This window comes from Chelonia mydas, chromosome 1 (genome assembly GCF_015237465.2).
Source record: "Chelonia mydas isolate rCheMyd1 chromosome 1, rCheMyd1.pri.v2, whole genome shotgun sequence".
Taxonomy (NCBI): domain Eukaryota; kingdom Metazoa; phylum Chordata; order Testudines; family Cheloniidae; genus Chelonia; species Chelonia mydas.
Window position 1 is genome coordinate 188,367,537 of NC_057849.1, and position 17,657 is coordinate 188,385,193.

Here is a 17,657-nt window from a genome sequence, read left to right on the forward strand (position 1 = left end):
AGTATCAGTGAACAGACTACTGTCAACTCTATTGCTTCTCCTAGATTCTGTTATCTTTGCATTTGGATGAAACCCAGATAGTTTAGGATCAATCCAGGCAATACAAAGGCGATGCTGGTAGACAGGAAAAAGCATATTGTAGAAATGATAGGGATAAATCTGCTTCTTATACTTTGGTATATCATCACAGACTCTTATCTGTTCTGTTACTTCTCTCAGGTGACGACAATGGCCCACTGAATCTTTATGACTAATCACAGGGTTTGCAGTTCTCCATTCTAGAAAGGATTTTGCCCATTTATCCATGCCCTTGTCACCTCCAGGCTGATGAATGATATACAGTTTACTTTGCAATGTCTTTGAAGGCCACCTGGAAATGTTAGCTAGTACAAAATGTGGCCTTCTGCCTTTGCTATGGGAAAGCAATAGTGCACGCTGACTAGAAGCTCTTCAGCTCTAGAACTAGATTCCACTAGTAGATTCATCAAAGCCTACATCTAGCTCACTTGATAGTGTGCTAGACTTGTTTTTTGCTTTTCCTCAGTCACAGGTTCTTAATCGACGTGGGCTTTCTGTGGCTGACAGTTGTCGGTAATGACAACACTCACATCTGGAAGTGAAGCGCAGCGTTACAGGTGGCGAGCAGCCCTTGTCATGAAGGCTCTGATTTGCAACCCTCAGAATGTTCTGCGGGAAGCTCAAAAAAGGAAGCTGTTGTATGTATTTCAATGCAGGAAGGATCACTCCAAATGGTAAATGTCACTATCACTGCATTACAAAAGAGCACTGATCAGCTTTGCACAATAGTCCAGAGAGGGGAAATGGAGTGAATCTTTAACTTCTCAAGTACGTAGTACGGCAAAACTGTCTGGGTGAGTCAGCAGATAAGTTACATGTCATGCAGCAGGCTACAGGCGGTGAGGTTTAAGTAAGGTCAGTAGACAAACAGGAGAGCTATTTAAAAGATGAATTCTTGACACAGGAGGTATTTTTGCAGACTGCCTCTCCACATTCTCACAGTCCTGTGTCAAAGCTCTATTTTCCCTGCAGTTCTTTGATTCAGTTCTCTAGTAACAAACTGTCTGCTATGGTCCTATGTGATCGCCATTCACCATTTTTGTCTCCCTTAAAATATACATCGGAAATAGGCATATTGATAAATGTAGTAATATGTTTGGTTTGCTCTGGTAGGGGGTAGAGCACCGCTTGCTGGTTTGTGCCATTGCTGCAAAAAGCCAGTTCGAAACTCACTGAACGTGAACAATAGTTGTCCTCAATTTAACCTATGTAGAATGGTAATGCTAATGCTGGGCAGGTCTGCATCAGCAAGGAGAAAGGCTTCATTTCTTTAAGAAGGAGAGAGAAAACCCAGCACAATTAATAAGCTTATAGTCAAATGCTCCTTTAGCATATTCCCTTCATTTCCTCCACCCAGTGCTCTCCACACTGTAGGGCTGTACCATAGCCATGGCATGGAAGCAGAACTTTCTGTCTCACAGGGGTGTCAGAAGTGCCCCTTGGCTATAGCACAGAGTGCTGTTGCAGTCCTTTTCACAGTGGCTGGTGGATTTATAACCTCTAAGTTTCACTCATTCATTCATTATTAACATTCTTTATAGAGGCTCACTTCTCTTTCCTAGTTTATTTGATCTGTCTTTTGCTGTTAGTCAAATGGCAAGAAGATCCCTAAAGAAGAGACTATGCGGTAACTCCAAGGAACCTCCTGCGCCCACGAGTTAAGATGGAATTTTCTTAATGAACCAACATTTGCTATTTCAACCCTAGTATTCATATCTTTGATCCAGAGCAATAGTTTGTCCGTGTTTGTTTCAGCAAGTTCATGAGGATGGGTTTCTTGGGACTGGTCAGCCAAGATGTAAGTCCATGAAAATTAAAAACAAATGTGAGATACTCAAAGCCACATTCTACATATGTAATCATTGTAACAATTCCACGCTGGAGACTCCGAGTTTCAGCTTGCACATCGCAGCGTATGTGCCTTTTTGGTAAAAGATCTAACTTAGGGCCAAATTCTAAAGCTATTGAGTCAACAGTATTTGCCCTTAGGGCTGGTAGGTGGCCCTTAATGCAGCAGCTGCCATTCTGTTTTGTGGCTGTTTTCTATCCTATGCAAGGACAAACATGTCACCATCTTTTACCTTCCCTATACCCTTCAAACACTCCTGAAAGCCTGCATGCACATGAATGCAGTACACAGGAGAACAAGTACAACAAGACATATAGTGCCCAAGCAATGGCAAATCACTGTCATTTTCCCTGTTTCATTTCTGTAGTTTGTTAAATACTCGAAATCACATATGTCAGTTGATTTTTTAAGCAACCAAGAAAACCCAGCTGATGTGAACAACTAAATTCCTTCCTAAAATGAAAATAGTGCAGTTCCTCATTTTTTTCATGTTATCTGAAACCAGGCAAAACTAATGTGATTTCTGATTTTCATTCAAATCAAAAATTTGAGCCAGGTTCCATAACCTACCAGCAAACTGGACCAAATTTCCTAAGCATCATATTCATGCTTCTGGGTGGAAATCAGGTAGAACTCATTAACCTCATATGGCTCAGAGATGAAACTTGGCAAGTTCAGCAGACTTTAGTTTTTGAGTTAGTTCAAACTCAGGAGTGGTATGAATTCATCCAAAGCAAAACTGGAACCTCTGCATACCAAACCTACTGACCTTCAACAAAACACTTCTCAACATGAACTGAACTGCCACTCGCATGCAGTCGGCCAGCCCTGCCTTTGCTTCTACTATATATTCGCTGTTCCTAGGAAGCCTAGGGCAAGTTTGAGAGCAGGCTCAGAACAAGTTTGAATCCCCACTTCCCAAACCTACCCTTAAACTGAGGAAATTAGCTACCCGTAGACATTGCAGCCTGGTGTTCAAAGACACCCAGCATTAATAACACACACATCAGTCTGTGGGAACTGAGGATGTTCAGTCCTTCTATTTATCTGTCTCTTTCCTAATAATTTCAACACACAGAGTATAGTATGTTTGAAAGACAGGTGTCCTCCATCCCTAGGATGTTGCATGGCCCAGCCCATTTCCCAGTTACCATTCTCTGCCCAGTATTATCATTGTTGTCCCAAATGAACACACATCATCCTTCCTCCCTGTCACTCACCTGGTTCCTTCCATCAACCTGCTCCAATATTCCTGCCCATAAGTTAAATGGTGCTATGCTCCTCACCAGGCAAACTCTTTACATACGGTAAGGCAAGGCATACCAGGCTGTCAGACAACAGCTAAACCAGAGATAGCAAACTGTCAAGGCAGCAGCAGTACAATACAAGTGCAAATCTGGAATCACAGAGCAAATTGAACGTAGCCAGGCAAAAGTATTCACATCATTTACTTGTTCTGTTTTTCCCCCTAAGTGTTACCAAAAAACAATAGGGATCTTAATATCACTTACCTTCTGCCTTGATACTAAGATTAATTTCCGCAGCCTTTGTCCCATATGGGTAGGTAGCAAAGCTACACTCATACTGCCCACTGAGTGAGAGACTAACATTACTCAAATGTAGACTCCACTGATGGCATTCCACCTGGTTTGCTCTGGCATCATGGGAACTCCAAGTCTTGCTAACATCTACCCAGCAGTGGTGGGGAGTCTCACTGAAAGCCACTGAATAGTTATAATCAGTCTTAGAAAAAGGTAAGTATTTAATGCCATATATAGGGTGATATACAGCTATTCTACTGGGTGGCGTATCATCAATCTTTGACCATTGTGTTTGTGAGACATGGATCCCATCTCCGCTCAAAATGCTGCATTCCAGAGTCACATCACTGCCAGGGAAAGCATGGACTGCTTCTGTCTTTATAATTGTGCCTTCAAGCTCGCCTTAAAAAGAAACAGAAAAACTGTCAAGTCAAGCAATGCTTATAAACAACCCCCTTTTAAATCTTCTTCTCAACTCTGTTTGGTGCCTTCACTAGAAAGAGACACCTATATAAGAAGAAGCTGGGGCCTAAAATACAATAGTGCAATATTAAGTAGAGTGAGAAGGTTTAGCAGTTGACGGAAGTAGTAAATCATGAGTACAGATTCCAGAAAAGGAACTGGAGAAAAAAATAAGCAGTGGCTCAAGCAGCTTGAACAGGATGGGGAACACTCATCATACTACACAAAGAGAAAGGGGAGCTTTCAAGTGATATGTAAAGCAGAAGCCAGGACTGCTTATTCCACAGGTCTCTTTGCAAGAACCAAGTAGTGGTGAATCCTGCTTGCTAATTCTGTTTTGCGCAATTGCATTCTGCCTTTTTCAAGTACTCCTGCTGTTTCAATAGGAAAAGGTGTTCTTTTACATGGACCTTGCTAGACAGCTTCTGCATTCCACTGTGGAGGTTGTATTTCAGTGTTGGAGCAAGCAGCTTCCTCATATATGGTTTCTTTATCAGTTTGTTAATTTTCTGAGGCGCTTTGAGGTCCTTTGTGCACCATATAAATACAGAGCTAATGCATTTGTGAAAGGAAAAGAAGTTTTCAGCCTGTTTTTTTTTTTAAATAGCTGCTGCCACAGTGAAATTGACCTTTTCTCTTTCTTTTTCCTCCTGGGGGAAAAGAACTCTGTGATCTATCTCCACTGTCTCTGTTGAGTTCCAAGAGCCATGGCATGCAGCATATTCGTATGCATGAAGTTCCCAGGTAGCTATCAACTGATGACGTTACACAGAGCAGTCCCCTACAGCAGAACTCCACTGAACCAAACAACAGTGCCATACATTGATCACCGTTTTATCTGAAGTATTTGGCAGTCACAAGAAACTTTCAGAAAAAATGGATATGTATGAGCACCCTCAGGCGTAGGGCTCACTCCCCCTTATCATTCTTTTTAGCCTCTCCCCATCTTTAAAGAACACCTTGAAAATTCTCATGATGCGTCCCTCCCCCGCTTCCCAAATGCTGTAGTTACAGTCAGAGCCAGAGATTTATGACATCTCTCTCCCAAGCTTTTTGTGCCTCCCCACACACGGCAGTCAACACCCTCAAGTCATTTTATTCATTATGAAGTTTTAAAGGGAAATTGAAATTTGATTTTATGTTATATGTAACCGTGTCAGGAATGGTCTAGATAATACTTAGTCCTGCCATAAGTGCAGGGGACTGGACTAGACGACCTCTCGGGGTCCCTTCCAGTCCTACGATTCTATGTTCTACAGTCCCCTAAATGCCTGTGCAGACCAAGGACATGTAATGTAGCAGTGAACTCATTTGTCATTTATGCAGCACTAATACTGCTCTAGGAACTATATTGACAGCTATTAAGCCAAGATGCAGGCCCTGAAGGGTTTACAGTCTAATGCCCCGGTCCTTGTGGGGCAGTTCTCTGAACCCACCAGCAGCTCATTGCAGAAAAACTGGTTCTAAAATAACCAAAATATGCAACCAAGTGAATAGAGCATGAAAAACAATGGGACTGAATAGTCAGGTTAAATGCACTTATCTCCAGAATTTTAATACCCCCCCCCCCATCATGTACATCCTTTATAGTAAAATAAAGGGACATAAGGTGGACAAGTTAAGATTTAAGTGGAAGATTTGCCTAAATAAAAATCTCAGTACCTGTCCAGTATGATGACTGATCTAAGACCTCTACTTACTAAAGGCATCTGTTATATTCAAGAGGTAGCATCACTTAAGTCTTTTCCGGACAGATAACTCGCAACGAAAATTATTTTTAAAAGCACATATTAAGATCAAAGAGCCACATCAAGCAGGAATTTGGGATAAATATTTTAATACTTCAACTTTTTTTTAATTAATTGCTTAACAGCACCAAATTGATGGAGTCCATTTTACCTAAGGGTGTCCTGCAGCTCTCTCTTCTTGGCACTGGAATCTTGCCAATTGTTTTAAAAACTCCAATTTTACCCCAACATTAAAAAAAAAAATTAAGATGCCAGTATGTCCATACTTAACCCCTTTTCCTGCAAGATGTTCCACCCATTCAAAGTATCGTGCAGCATGGGCAACTCAGACACTTAAGTTTAAAGTTGAAGGACTTTGTTGGCACCAGAATAAATCGCTATGCGCTGGGCATGATTAAATTTAGGCTGGAAATTAAAAGAAACTTTCTAACCATCAGAGGAGGGAGGTTCTGGAACAGCCTTCCAATTGGAGTTTTGAGAGCAAACAACCTAAGAAGTTCTAAGAAGGAACTTGATACATTTATGAATGGGATTATATGACAGGGCTGTCTGTAATACTAGGGCACTGGACTAAATGACCCACAAGGTCTCTTCCAGTTCTGTTTTCCTCAGTGGTCTGATTTTTATTAGGGCAGAACACCTGTAGCTGCAGAGAACTTTAATGGGAGTTTAGCCCGGATAAACAACTGCAGGATTTTGCCCTAACTTGTGTTTTGTTGAGATTTAATATGGACAACTGTTTCTCTGTGTGCAATATGGATTTTCATTAGTCATTTTACTTGGTTTTTTTTTATTTTTACCATCATCGATTTCTCTTACATAAGTAGGAAATTTCCCTGACCTGCTCCATCTATATGCAGCCATTAATAAACATAATCAGATACATCTTGCAGTTCCAATTAGGTACCTGGAACATCTTTATTTTTTGAATTGGAAATTGGACTCAAGCCACAACATTCATACGCACACTTGGCCCTGGATTTTAAGTACTCCAAACTTCAGGATGCACAAACGAAGCATTGAGTTTCAAGCCCCACTCTAATTTTTAACAAGGCTGGTTTTGATTAAGCTCCCCTGATACAGACACAGTCGCTCTCCCTTCTCTAAAGTCTTATTCAAAATGCCTTGCTCTGGGGCATGTCTACATAGGTGTAATTCTCAGCTTGAGTAGAAATATGTATACTAGCTGTGCTTATCTAGCAGTCTAGGAAGAGCAATGTGGCTGCAGCAGCGTGGGTAGCAGCTCATGCTAAGTATGCAGCCAGGGGGTCCAGGTGGGACTATACTCAGTCAGCTAACCTGAGCTGGTGTACTTGCTACCATGGTCACATGGCTCTTTTTGATGTGCTAGCTTGAACAGAGCTAGTGTGTGTCTGTCCGTCCGTGCTGGGAATCATACCTACCAGCTGCTGTAGAGACATACGCCCAGCAACAACCTTGTCTTGCAAGCCCGTAATACAGTGCACAGATGGGAAAAAATCTTTCCAGGATTTCCAAGCAGTCAGTATCACGGTTCTGCAATTAATGGTCACATTTCGGAGGGGAGGGGAAGAGGAAGTTAAAAACCTACACAGTTAGGAGGGAAGCTCATTTCTAAAACATATATTCTCCTAAAATGAGTGAGTTCTTTGCAATGAGAGAAACTGTGAAACTGGCTTACAACTTTGAAGAAGTTGGCTTGCTAGTCAGTACATCTAGTTAACATTTAATAGTAGTAATTTGTATCTTACTGTAGCTATGAAAAAGTTGCCTTGAAACATAAAATCAATGTTAGTTTGATTTTTGCCTTAATGTGAAATTTAAAACAGGTTTTTTCCAAATTAAATAAGCTCAGTCCATAAAACACTTACTTACCAGCAACATGATGTGTTAGGATGAACAAATACAATGCACAGGAAGGCCACCTTTTCTCCATCTTCATCGCTTGGTGTTACATTAACATTTCCATAGTTGTCTTAGTGATTGCTGTAAAGGAAGCCAAAACAGTCTGCTTTACGCAAACACATGTCTGATCAACCCAGACACACCACTCCAGTATGGCTTCAGAGAAGAGCAACGTCAACAGGAAACTGAGGTTTTCACATCTGGTGTGGTAAAATTAGATCTTTACAGAAAAAAACCTTTAAAACCTTTCCGTAAAGATCATGGCTGATTTATTCAAAATATAAACCCTAAATGCTCTCTGAAAATCTATCTAAACTGTAAATTGAAAACCACATCTATTCTACAGCTCACATACAAAACCCAATGCATTGTCTCATTCTCTACACAAAACTCCAGAATGGACACAGTTATTAAGATAAATGTAAACTTCTTGAAAATAGCCTAAGTGTTTAAGAAGTGTGTATGATGTGCTGTATAGAGCAGGGGTGCATTGTAACTAACAGGAATACAACTATTTGCTGTGCAGTGCACTCCTACATTTTTAAGAACCCATCAATGAACAGACAGGAATTTTGTTCTCAAAGTTAATTCAACCTGTCAGGCCCGATTGAGAGGAGCAAATTTTACTATTGAAGAACACCTCTGTACTATAATGTTAATGGATTCCTCATGGTGCGGAACAGTTGGGACTCAGTGTAGACCAGAAAAACTCTGTTCAACATTATGTGAGCTAACAGCATCTGTGTTGCTAAAACCATTACTGTTACTACTGCTAATAACACAGTTGAAATCAATGGGACTACTCTAATCTGTAAAGATCACTCCTGTAAGTAAGGGCTTGCAAGATCAGGCCTTTGGAAAGCTCTTCATGGCAGAGACTCCATGTTTATTTGTTCTGGTAAGGTCCATATGCATCTACAGCACTACATAAAATATCGGTGAATCAATCTATTTGTCCATTCTTCTGTGTTTTTTCCTTCACATGTGCCTCCAAAGTAGTTTGGTGTACAACCCACATGCTACATTCACTGGTCAGAGAATTAGTGCATTGGGGTATTTCCAGTTATATTGATCGTTTTGTTTTTGTTTTGTTTCCTGTTTAATTATTTACCACAGTATCACAAACTGCAGAATTGTGGGTGAAAGTTCTAATTAGTATGGTAAACCCTGTGCAACTTAAAATCATGCAGGCTGAGTTTGCAGTGTTGTCATTGTCAGCTTCTTGAAAGTTACAAATGTTGCACTTGGAGCATACAGAGTGTGTAAATCCTGTCCCCATTTACACAGTGTCAAAGAAGCAGAAATCCCACAGGACTGTCCCATAGAGTATTTGTAAAGCCATAAACCAGATGTCCTGCTGCTGGTGAAGCACCCCATTACAACATGTTTTGGGTTTCTGGGAGCAGGCAGAGCATCCCTGTTGCTTACTGCTTCCCTCACCAATTCACATTTCCCCGTCTGCTCAATCGCATTTTGGTAAGGTCCATGCCTTTTGTTACAGATGGGGACACTTGGGCTTTGTCTACACTAGACAAGTTTCCCACCAGTTTAACTAAATCTACTTAAACTGGTACAAATCCCTAATATAGGTGCATTTAAGCTGTTATAACCCTTGTGCATAAACAATTTATTTTAAATTGGTAAATTACCAATGAAAAGAAATACAAATTTAGCAAGGTTCAAGCAGTTTAAATACATTTATATTAGGGTTTACACTGGTTTAGCTAGATCAATGATACTAAGATTGAGGCTTGGGAGCTGCAAGTGGCTCTTTAATGTGTCTCCTATGGCTCTTTGGGGCACATGGTGTTAAAACACTGTGATTTAATTATTAACCAATATAAGATATTAACCATTCAGGATGCTTTTACTGTGTTATTAACCAATTGTAGAATACTTGGTCAGTCATTTTGTGGTGAGAATATTATATATATTTTCTCACTGGACAAAATGACACAGTTTTAATATCATGTGCTGAAATATATATAAAATAGTAAATGAAACAATGAATTCACACTACTGTGGCTCTTTTGGGTAATGCTGATAGCTAATTTGGCTCCTGAACCACTGAGATCTGATACAGTATCCTTATGAAGGGACAAATTTCAAAACAGAAATGAGAAAAAATATTCTAGCACTACCAGTTTCTCCTCCAGTAATTTTGTTCTTCCCCTTTCTTTGTGTGTTAGATTAATTGTTGACATTCTTTTTAATACATGTGGCGGTTCTTCATTAAAAAGAGTTTGAGTGTTTTTCCTGCTTGTTTTATGGTGTAAAAGCAAACTCTAAGCTCGACATCAGAGCTTGAGCTTCAGTCTTAGCCCAAATTAGTGGTCCTCAATGCAGATTCACAGAGACAGATTGACAACATGCTGGTTGCTTTGCACAGGGGGCCTAGTAAATAACTCAATGTATGCTGAGGACCAGTGTCACTTTATTTTATGGCAATAGGGCTCTATTTTCACAAAAATAACTGAGCTGCACACTTACAGTCGGCAATTATTTATTTTATACACAGTGGCTTTTTATATGCAGTTCAAGGTCTATTTTTTAGGAAGTTTAGTGCACTGGTAATGGTTTTTCAAACAGAATAAATTGGTTTTGAGGCTTTTCTTCTGCTCATCCTTGGATTACTTTTTCTAAAATGACAACGAAACAGCAAGACAGAAGCAGTTTGAGTACCCCTCACACAAAGGCAATATCTGACCCTATTACCAATCAGTGAAATTGTGCTCTAGATGAGCCAGAATCTGGCATCCCCATTCCTAAACATAGGCCATGGGGGGATAAATCTTTGTTTGTCACTCCAATGCCATCTCTTGTCCTCATTACTTTAAATCATGACCCCATCCTTAAGACAGTTGTGCTGCCAACATGGTAAATGTCATGACTATGCTCGAAAGCAATGAGGTGCTGTATGACCAACAAGACATATTCAAACCAGAGTTTTCAGCAGTCATTTGGGAGAAGCAAAAATGCACACTGACATGTGCACTCCCCAGTTTCCAACTCAGGGAACAGTGGCAACAGATAAACTGCTGACTTCTCAGCCAGCTGCAAAAACAAGATTCCAAGACAAATCAACTTAATTTCAAACTTCTGAGGGGGATCAATGAATAGAGTTCTTCTATCTGTCCCTGCTGAGCAGTTCCCAGAACAAACTTTTGAACTACTGGGGCAAAGGCTTTTGTGTGACATGCCAGAAAAACCTCATATGAGAAGCTTTTATTGATCTAAAAAACATACATCACAATTTGAAAAGACAGCACAAGGACAGTATGTTGTAGGAAGCACCCACACAAAGGTCACCGAGCAGCTCTTAGTAGTCAGTAGGCCATTTGGCCTGACCTCAGAGTTTGCTCCTCAAATGAGAGATGGTCTGACAATGTTATGTTTTTATACTGAGTTTCATTGTTTGAGTGCCGTGACTCAGTATTCATGTTGTGGCTTGCTGATGTGCAAGCCATTTCCCCCCAACCTGCCTCCAGATATCACAAGTCTTTACTCTGAACACAACATCCCATCCACAGGAATGATAGATCAACATCAATAGGTAACAACTGCTAATGTAATCTACAATTATATCTGAGATGAAAAACTTGTCTCCGTCTACTAGCTGTATCCCTACCACCAAGCGCTTCTTTGTAATACTCATGAACAGAGAGCACGAAAACCATCCAAAACAACCACCACCTTTTAACAGAAGGGCTGTTTCCCCCAAGAGGGAGAGCGCTCTGCCATCATATCATGTAACATTGTGAGAACTTGTAAACTTTCACAAAGCTAAATAAGACTGGGCTAGGAGACTGAATAGAATGTTTCTGCAGAGGTGAAGGCTCAGTAGATGGTACATTGGAGATTGTCAGCAATGAGTTTCTCCATTGGAGATGCAACTCCATCGGTGCTAGCCATACACAGCAAGTGTCCTTGTGTAGCAGTTGAATTTTTTATCATTAAGCAGAATTTTATGTCTGCTTAAAATCAGCTCTAGAAGACCCGGTGGCAGGTCAGTGTACCTTAGTACCAAGCGGTCTTTGAGCTGCACTGCTGGTAGTGCAAGGTTGAAAGATTAAGGAAAAGCCTGTGTAGATAAGGTTTGAGACAGTGTTTTTTGTTTTTTTTTAATGTGGGCAGCACAGCATGAGGGGGACTCTCCAGCACAGTCTTTTGGAGAAGACTTAAGACAAACATACTGCAGCTGTTCATCATTAAAGATCCAAATTCTGTTTTTGTAAGAATAGGGATGTTAGCCCCAGTGCCCTGTCTAAATTCCAGCTAGGGAAATTACTTTCTGCTTCTTTGAATTCCTTCTGCAGTTCCTCCTAATTTTCTTCAATCTTTGCCTCAAACTTAGTGTTGCCCTGTTTATGAATAGTTACTGCTTTCCACCACATAGGTGGGATCATTTCGATAGTGGTTGGACTGTATAATGTGCATTTCATTCTGTAAAGCACTTTATGTAAAAAGGTGTTCTATGAATGCAAAATATTTGTACTTTCAAGCACCCTCAGAATTCTCTTATGTGGATTTAGCATTTGTCTGACATTTTCTGAATGTAGGAGACCAATTATTATTTGCAGCCACTAGATGGCACTGACAATTCATATCGGTACATCACAACTCGAAAAACTCAAATTCATCTCATCCACTTTATGACAGTAAGTGTATCCAATTTGGGGGGGGGGGTGATGGCTGTAGGGGTCCTCTAATTATTTTCTGCAGAGGCATTCACCACCGAAGCAGGCATTTTGAATGATAAAAATAACTTTTTCCATGGAAGTCATGCCGGTCCCCTCCATTATACTTCATGTTCACAAAAAACCTCAATTGCAATAGAATTCTTCTCCCTCAATTACAGAAAGCAGCAACCAAGAAGAAAGAAGAACTGCAGTCGGTCCCACAGAAAAAGAAATCTTGAACTCTAGAGACAAATTCAATTATTCACAAAGAGAACCTTTTCAGAAATGCAGGGGCCTGAGCTAGTCCTGCTGGAGGCAAGGAATGATTACCCTTGCAAACTAGCGTCCTCTAAACATTGCTTAAAGAAAGCACTGCTCCCAGATGAAAAAGCAGTATACACTTTGAAGCAGGAATTTCATTAAAAAGTAAACTAACCTTTTAGGTTTCCTTGATGTTTAGCACCAATATTCCTACATTGCCACCCTGTTTTGGTTTTGAACTTCGTTGAAAATAGTAAAAACTACTGTTATCAGGCAACTTTCAACAAAGCAACTCACTGGGTTATGATTAAAGGGTGACTCAGGCAGTTTAGTCTACTGGCATAGGACACTGGGACGAGAGTGAAGAAACCTGAGTTCTATTCCTGTTTCTGCAACTGGCCTTCTGTGTGACCACAGGCCAGTGACTTTACTATTCTGTTTCCTCATCCAACCTTTGTGCATCTTGTCTATTTACCGTGTTATTTCTTTAGGATAAGGACTATTTCTCACATTCTGTGTGCAAATTGCCTAGCACAGTGGGGCCTCAATTTCATCCGGAGACCTTTAAGAACCATCCTCATGCAGATAAAGTTAAAAGTCATCTTCATTTCAAAAATAATTTTTGCAACGGCAACTTTTGTTTTTGAAACAGAATCATATTTAAAAATATATATTTATTTTTCACTCTTTTTATTACTATTTCTTTCAAACTGGATCATGAAAGCAGACTCACTTTTGCATATAATAATTTCCAGGCTGGCCTGCACAAGTTCAGTGCACTGGTTGCTGACACAGTAGGGTCAAGTTTTTTTTTGTTTTTTTTTTTAAATACTGTGTCTACTAGAATTAAAGACAAACCCTTATCCCAACATTTCATTTGGCCTTTAGTCCTGTAGAAGCTTTGAGGCCAAATTAACCTGACAACGTCCCTTTAATGAAGTCCCTTAACCATCCTTATGTAGCTGGTAAATACTGTTTTCTTCACTGTACAGACTGGGAAGCTGGCACAGAAGTGAATTGATTTGTAATCAAGCAAAATAGCAATGCTAGGATTACAGCTCAGGAATCCTGATTCCCTGTCCTGTACTCTAATTGTTAGAAACACTGCAAGTTATCTTAGTGACTCCCTGGATTAAATAAGGGCCGTTTTCAAGACATTACTAGAAAGTATGATCATTGTGGGAAAGATCCTTCCTGCAATGAATTAATCCATAAGTCAGTTTGAGGCTTTACATTTCATGACATAGCAAAAAGGGGAACAGCAATGATGGTCAACAAATCAAAAGATGAGCTGTCTCTAGGAAATTCAAGCTATTAAGGAACTATATATTCAGCCTTCAGAGTGAAACACAAATGTCCAAGGATAATAAGTGAAAACAACTAGCTTTCTCACTCACACCACAATCAGCTCTGGATCATCACCTTCTCCCCTGCCAGAACCAGCAGAAATCCCTAAACACTGGATTGCAGAGTACAGCTGACAGGAAAAGCAAATGCTATTTAAAACAAAAGAAAATACCCACAACCACCACCATGCACTAACAAAGAAAAACTACTACGACAGAGTCAGACAGAGGGTTTTTAGCAAATTAAGGACTGTAAAGAGCCATTATTTTCCAAGGCAAACTAGATGCCTGAAAGATTAACCCTGCCTGTTCGTTGCTGCTTCTACTTCACCTGTGGCAGAACCGCGGTGTTTCTTCTTGTTGCCCCTCCACCAGATACATGTGTTTACATGCACATTCCATTCCCTGACCACCCCCCATCTAGAAGAAACATCAAATTAGAAGAACTCAGCCACATAAGATTGTTTGCAGTGTTGTTCTTGTAGCTGTGTTGGCCCCAGGATATTAGAGACACAAGGTGGATGAGGTAATATCTTTTACAGAACCAGCTTCTGTTGGCGAATAAGCAAGCGTTCGAGCTACCCAGAGCTGAAAGAGAGCTCTGCGAAGCTCGAAAGCATGTCTCTTTCACCAACAGAAGCTGGTTCTGTAAAATATATTGTCTCCCACCTTGTCTCCCGCATAACTTTGTGATACAGATGGCTATAAAAAGCTATTTGTTAGAAAAGGGTTAACCACTTATAATGTCAGTAAATACAGTCATGTTGAACGACAGACTCTTTTAGAGGGTGATACCCTGTATTTCCCACCACGTTCCATGTGAAAAGATTAAGTTTCTAGCATTTATGATTTTGAAGAAAAATCTTCAGATGGTCATTAAAAGCAGTTATTTCTGGCTGAGTCTGCAAATGTCTTGAAACAATAGTGCTAAGAGGGGTGTGGACTGCTTCTGTTCATTTCAGTGGGGAACTCAAGACCAATTTTGACATTTTAAATAATCACTGTTTCACTGTTCATCAAAGCCCATAAAGAAGGATGATCATATCATGCATCTTTCTACAGTGAGTGGCATCTGGTTCAGCTATCTCAAAGATGTGGAGCTTTGTTTGGGAGCAGAACTTGGGACAGTACCACTTTTCCCCCCTGATTCGATCCCTCGTCCTAGATTCTATTTTCATCTCTGCTATTGACTTCTTTATGATTTACTCACTGCCAACATCGTGTTATTGACCTACTGATATACCTTGGGTAAGTGATTGCATGCCACAGCTTCCCTGTTCTGATTTCCCCTCTTTCTTACAATTGGTTAACCTTTGCAACATCACAATATTAGTAAAGTATTTTGAGATTTTTTTATTTGAGAAGTTCCATTTCATCATCCTCTCCATTTTACAAATGAATAAGTTGAAGCACAGTAAGCTTACGGGATTTTCGAATGAAACATAGCAACTCAGTAGCAGATGCAGGATGGTTTCTAATTCCCAATTCCAAAATTTATCATAATTGTTTATGCAGAGGAGATTCCCTAAATCTTATTCACATGTGTTGAAGCCACATTCTGTCCCTTGAAAAAAAATCACACCGTAAATTAACTTCTCTTACGGTAACTGAATTTTAAAAAGGAGCGTCTTGCAAGACCTTCCTTAAATGCAGTAAGCTGGAGAACTGCACTATGAGCAAGCACAGAACAAAATGACTATTTAAATATAATCCCACATTTTAATCACAAGCAAGGGGGAAAAATCTTATTGCTGAACTGAAATAAGTTGATTTGCTGTGAATCAGATTTTCAAAGGGACACACACACGACAGGGGAAATGGAATACATCAGGCAAGGAGAGACAGCTGCAACAATTAAAAGTAATATTTTTCTCTTAAAATTGGGCAATTACACACAGTCAATTTCTATAACAGATGTTACAACATGGTAAAGAGCTTATTAGGGAAAAACACACCATGGATTTACAAGGGACTAGTTTAAAAGCCCAACAGATTGGTCTGTAGGAGGAGTAGACCAGAATCTTTTGGGGCTAGCTTCACTGACATAATGAATACACTAGAGGTGCATTTGGCCTGTGATGTTTAGTTTGAAAAGAGTTGATTGTGGTCATTTAGAATGCTAGGAAAGTATTTGGGCTGAAGATCAGTGGAACTGACCAGCTGCTCAGAACACAGGTATAATATTAGAAGTCTGATTTAATATCTTGTTCTACGAGCAAAGCTTGTGGCTAAACAGGAAATAAAACTCATCTATCCTTATTAGATTTGGGCTATAATCTCATATCACTCAGATATTGGACTGAATTGCTTTCATACCGCTACCAGCGGCTTAAGGGAACAATGCAATTGTGGCACTAGACAACTCAGCAGTGGTACAGTTTAGTTGGACTCCAAAATAGACTGTGAATCTAAAGTATGCTCATGTTTAGTGACTTGAACAACAGAAATATCAAGCAAAACCTGCATGAGAAACAGATAAGATAGACGAGTATTTTCATCAGTGATGATAAACAAAAGGAGCGTCATCTAGCTATGCTACAGTATCTATATTAGAACTGGGTGCAGCGAGTGTTGTATTTCTTCTTTTCCTCTCTGCTCCCTGTAGGCAGGCAGTGCTATTAAAGAAAACTAAGCCCAATGCACACCAGCAACTGCGTTCCTTCTATATGTGTCAACTAAATTCTCCTTTGACCTCAGTGTTGAATTAACGAATTTGAACCAAAAAACTGAGACTATCTTCTTCTACAGCTGTTCTGCATCGTTTGGCCTGATAAGACACTGAGACTCAAACTTGCCCATTTTATTTTTAGGCTGTTCCTTATAAAGGCAACATTTGCAATTCCATTTTTTAAAAATTATTTGTGTTATAGAATAGCAAGTTGTGTTTTAGACTCAGGTAATAACACCTTTGAGTCTGATGATGTAATTAACAAAAAAGATTTGACATGCCAAAATAAGGTACTGTCTCTTGAATAACCATAGGAGAACAGTAGGAATCCAGAAGTGTAGAGCAGAAGTCAACTGAGGCTGTCTAAAGGAGTTGGGCACCCAACTCCACTAGGCTCCTGTGAATATCCCAGCCAGTGCAAACATGTAGAGAGGGCAGGGGGTGTATCGAGTTTCACACATACCCTTTAAACCAAAAATCCTACTTAACCAGCTTCCCACCCTATGCATCTCCTGAGCAGTGACACCAGAAGGCAATACAAGTAACATGTTTTTATGGAAAAAAATCAGTTTAATCTGGGACCACCAGCACTAACCTTCATTTCTGTAATTTAGGGAGAGTATGTTGCATTCTTCATATGCAGCAAATGTTGAATCCTTGCTTAAAACACAAAATTCAACCTTAACTATACAGCTGTGGCTCATGTCTCCATAATATGCCACCTGCAGAAAGTAATAAGGGCCTTGTGAGGAAAAGGAATCTGATATCCCAAAGCAGACTGTGGACAATAAGTAATAGAAGTGCTTGGCTAATTATTCCATGACTAATATGATCTGTAAACTATAACCTGAATATAAAGATAAACCTTCTGGACTTCTCCTTTTTGGGTGAGCAGCTAGCTAGCCCAGAAAGTTTGAGGAAATTCACCCCTCGTAAGACTTTACCGTTACCATATTGTTTCCCACTTATATGTGAGTTGAAGCAGTGGGGCTACTCAAGTAAGGAACTCCCCTTCCAAGTCTTGGACACACTAAAATGGCCAATAGTCAGTGCAGATTCACATATGCTACCTTCACACCTTTAAATCCTAATCTAGACAAGACCTTAGAGAACCAGTAACATGGTTCTCAGAAAAGCATTC

The 17,657-nt window shown here is 40.0% G+C and overlaps 1 protein-coding gene across 2 annotated transcripts in view; it reads right to left on the bottom strand.

Moving 5' to 3' along the window:
- CD96 (CD96 molecule) overlaps window positions 1-7,749 on the bottom strand; it is a 41,894-nt gene extending 34,145 nt beyond the window's left edge. Inside the window, exons 1-2 of one of the 2 annotated variants that reach the window (XM_027820054.3) lie at window positions 7,533-7,749; window positions 3,439-3,870 (exon numbers count right to left, since the gene is read on the bottom strand). In XM_027820054.3, the coding sequence (XP_027675855.2) occupies window positions 3,439-3,870; window positions 7,533-7,599 (499 nt within the window). In that variant the 5' untranslated portion in view covers window positions 7,600-7,749. The remainder of the gene's footprint in view (window positions 1-3,438; window positions 3,871-7,532) is intronic. The other variant, XM_027820055.3, reaches the window with a different exon arrangement.
- Window positions 7,750-17,657: the final 9,908 nt, after the last annotated feature.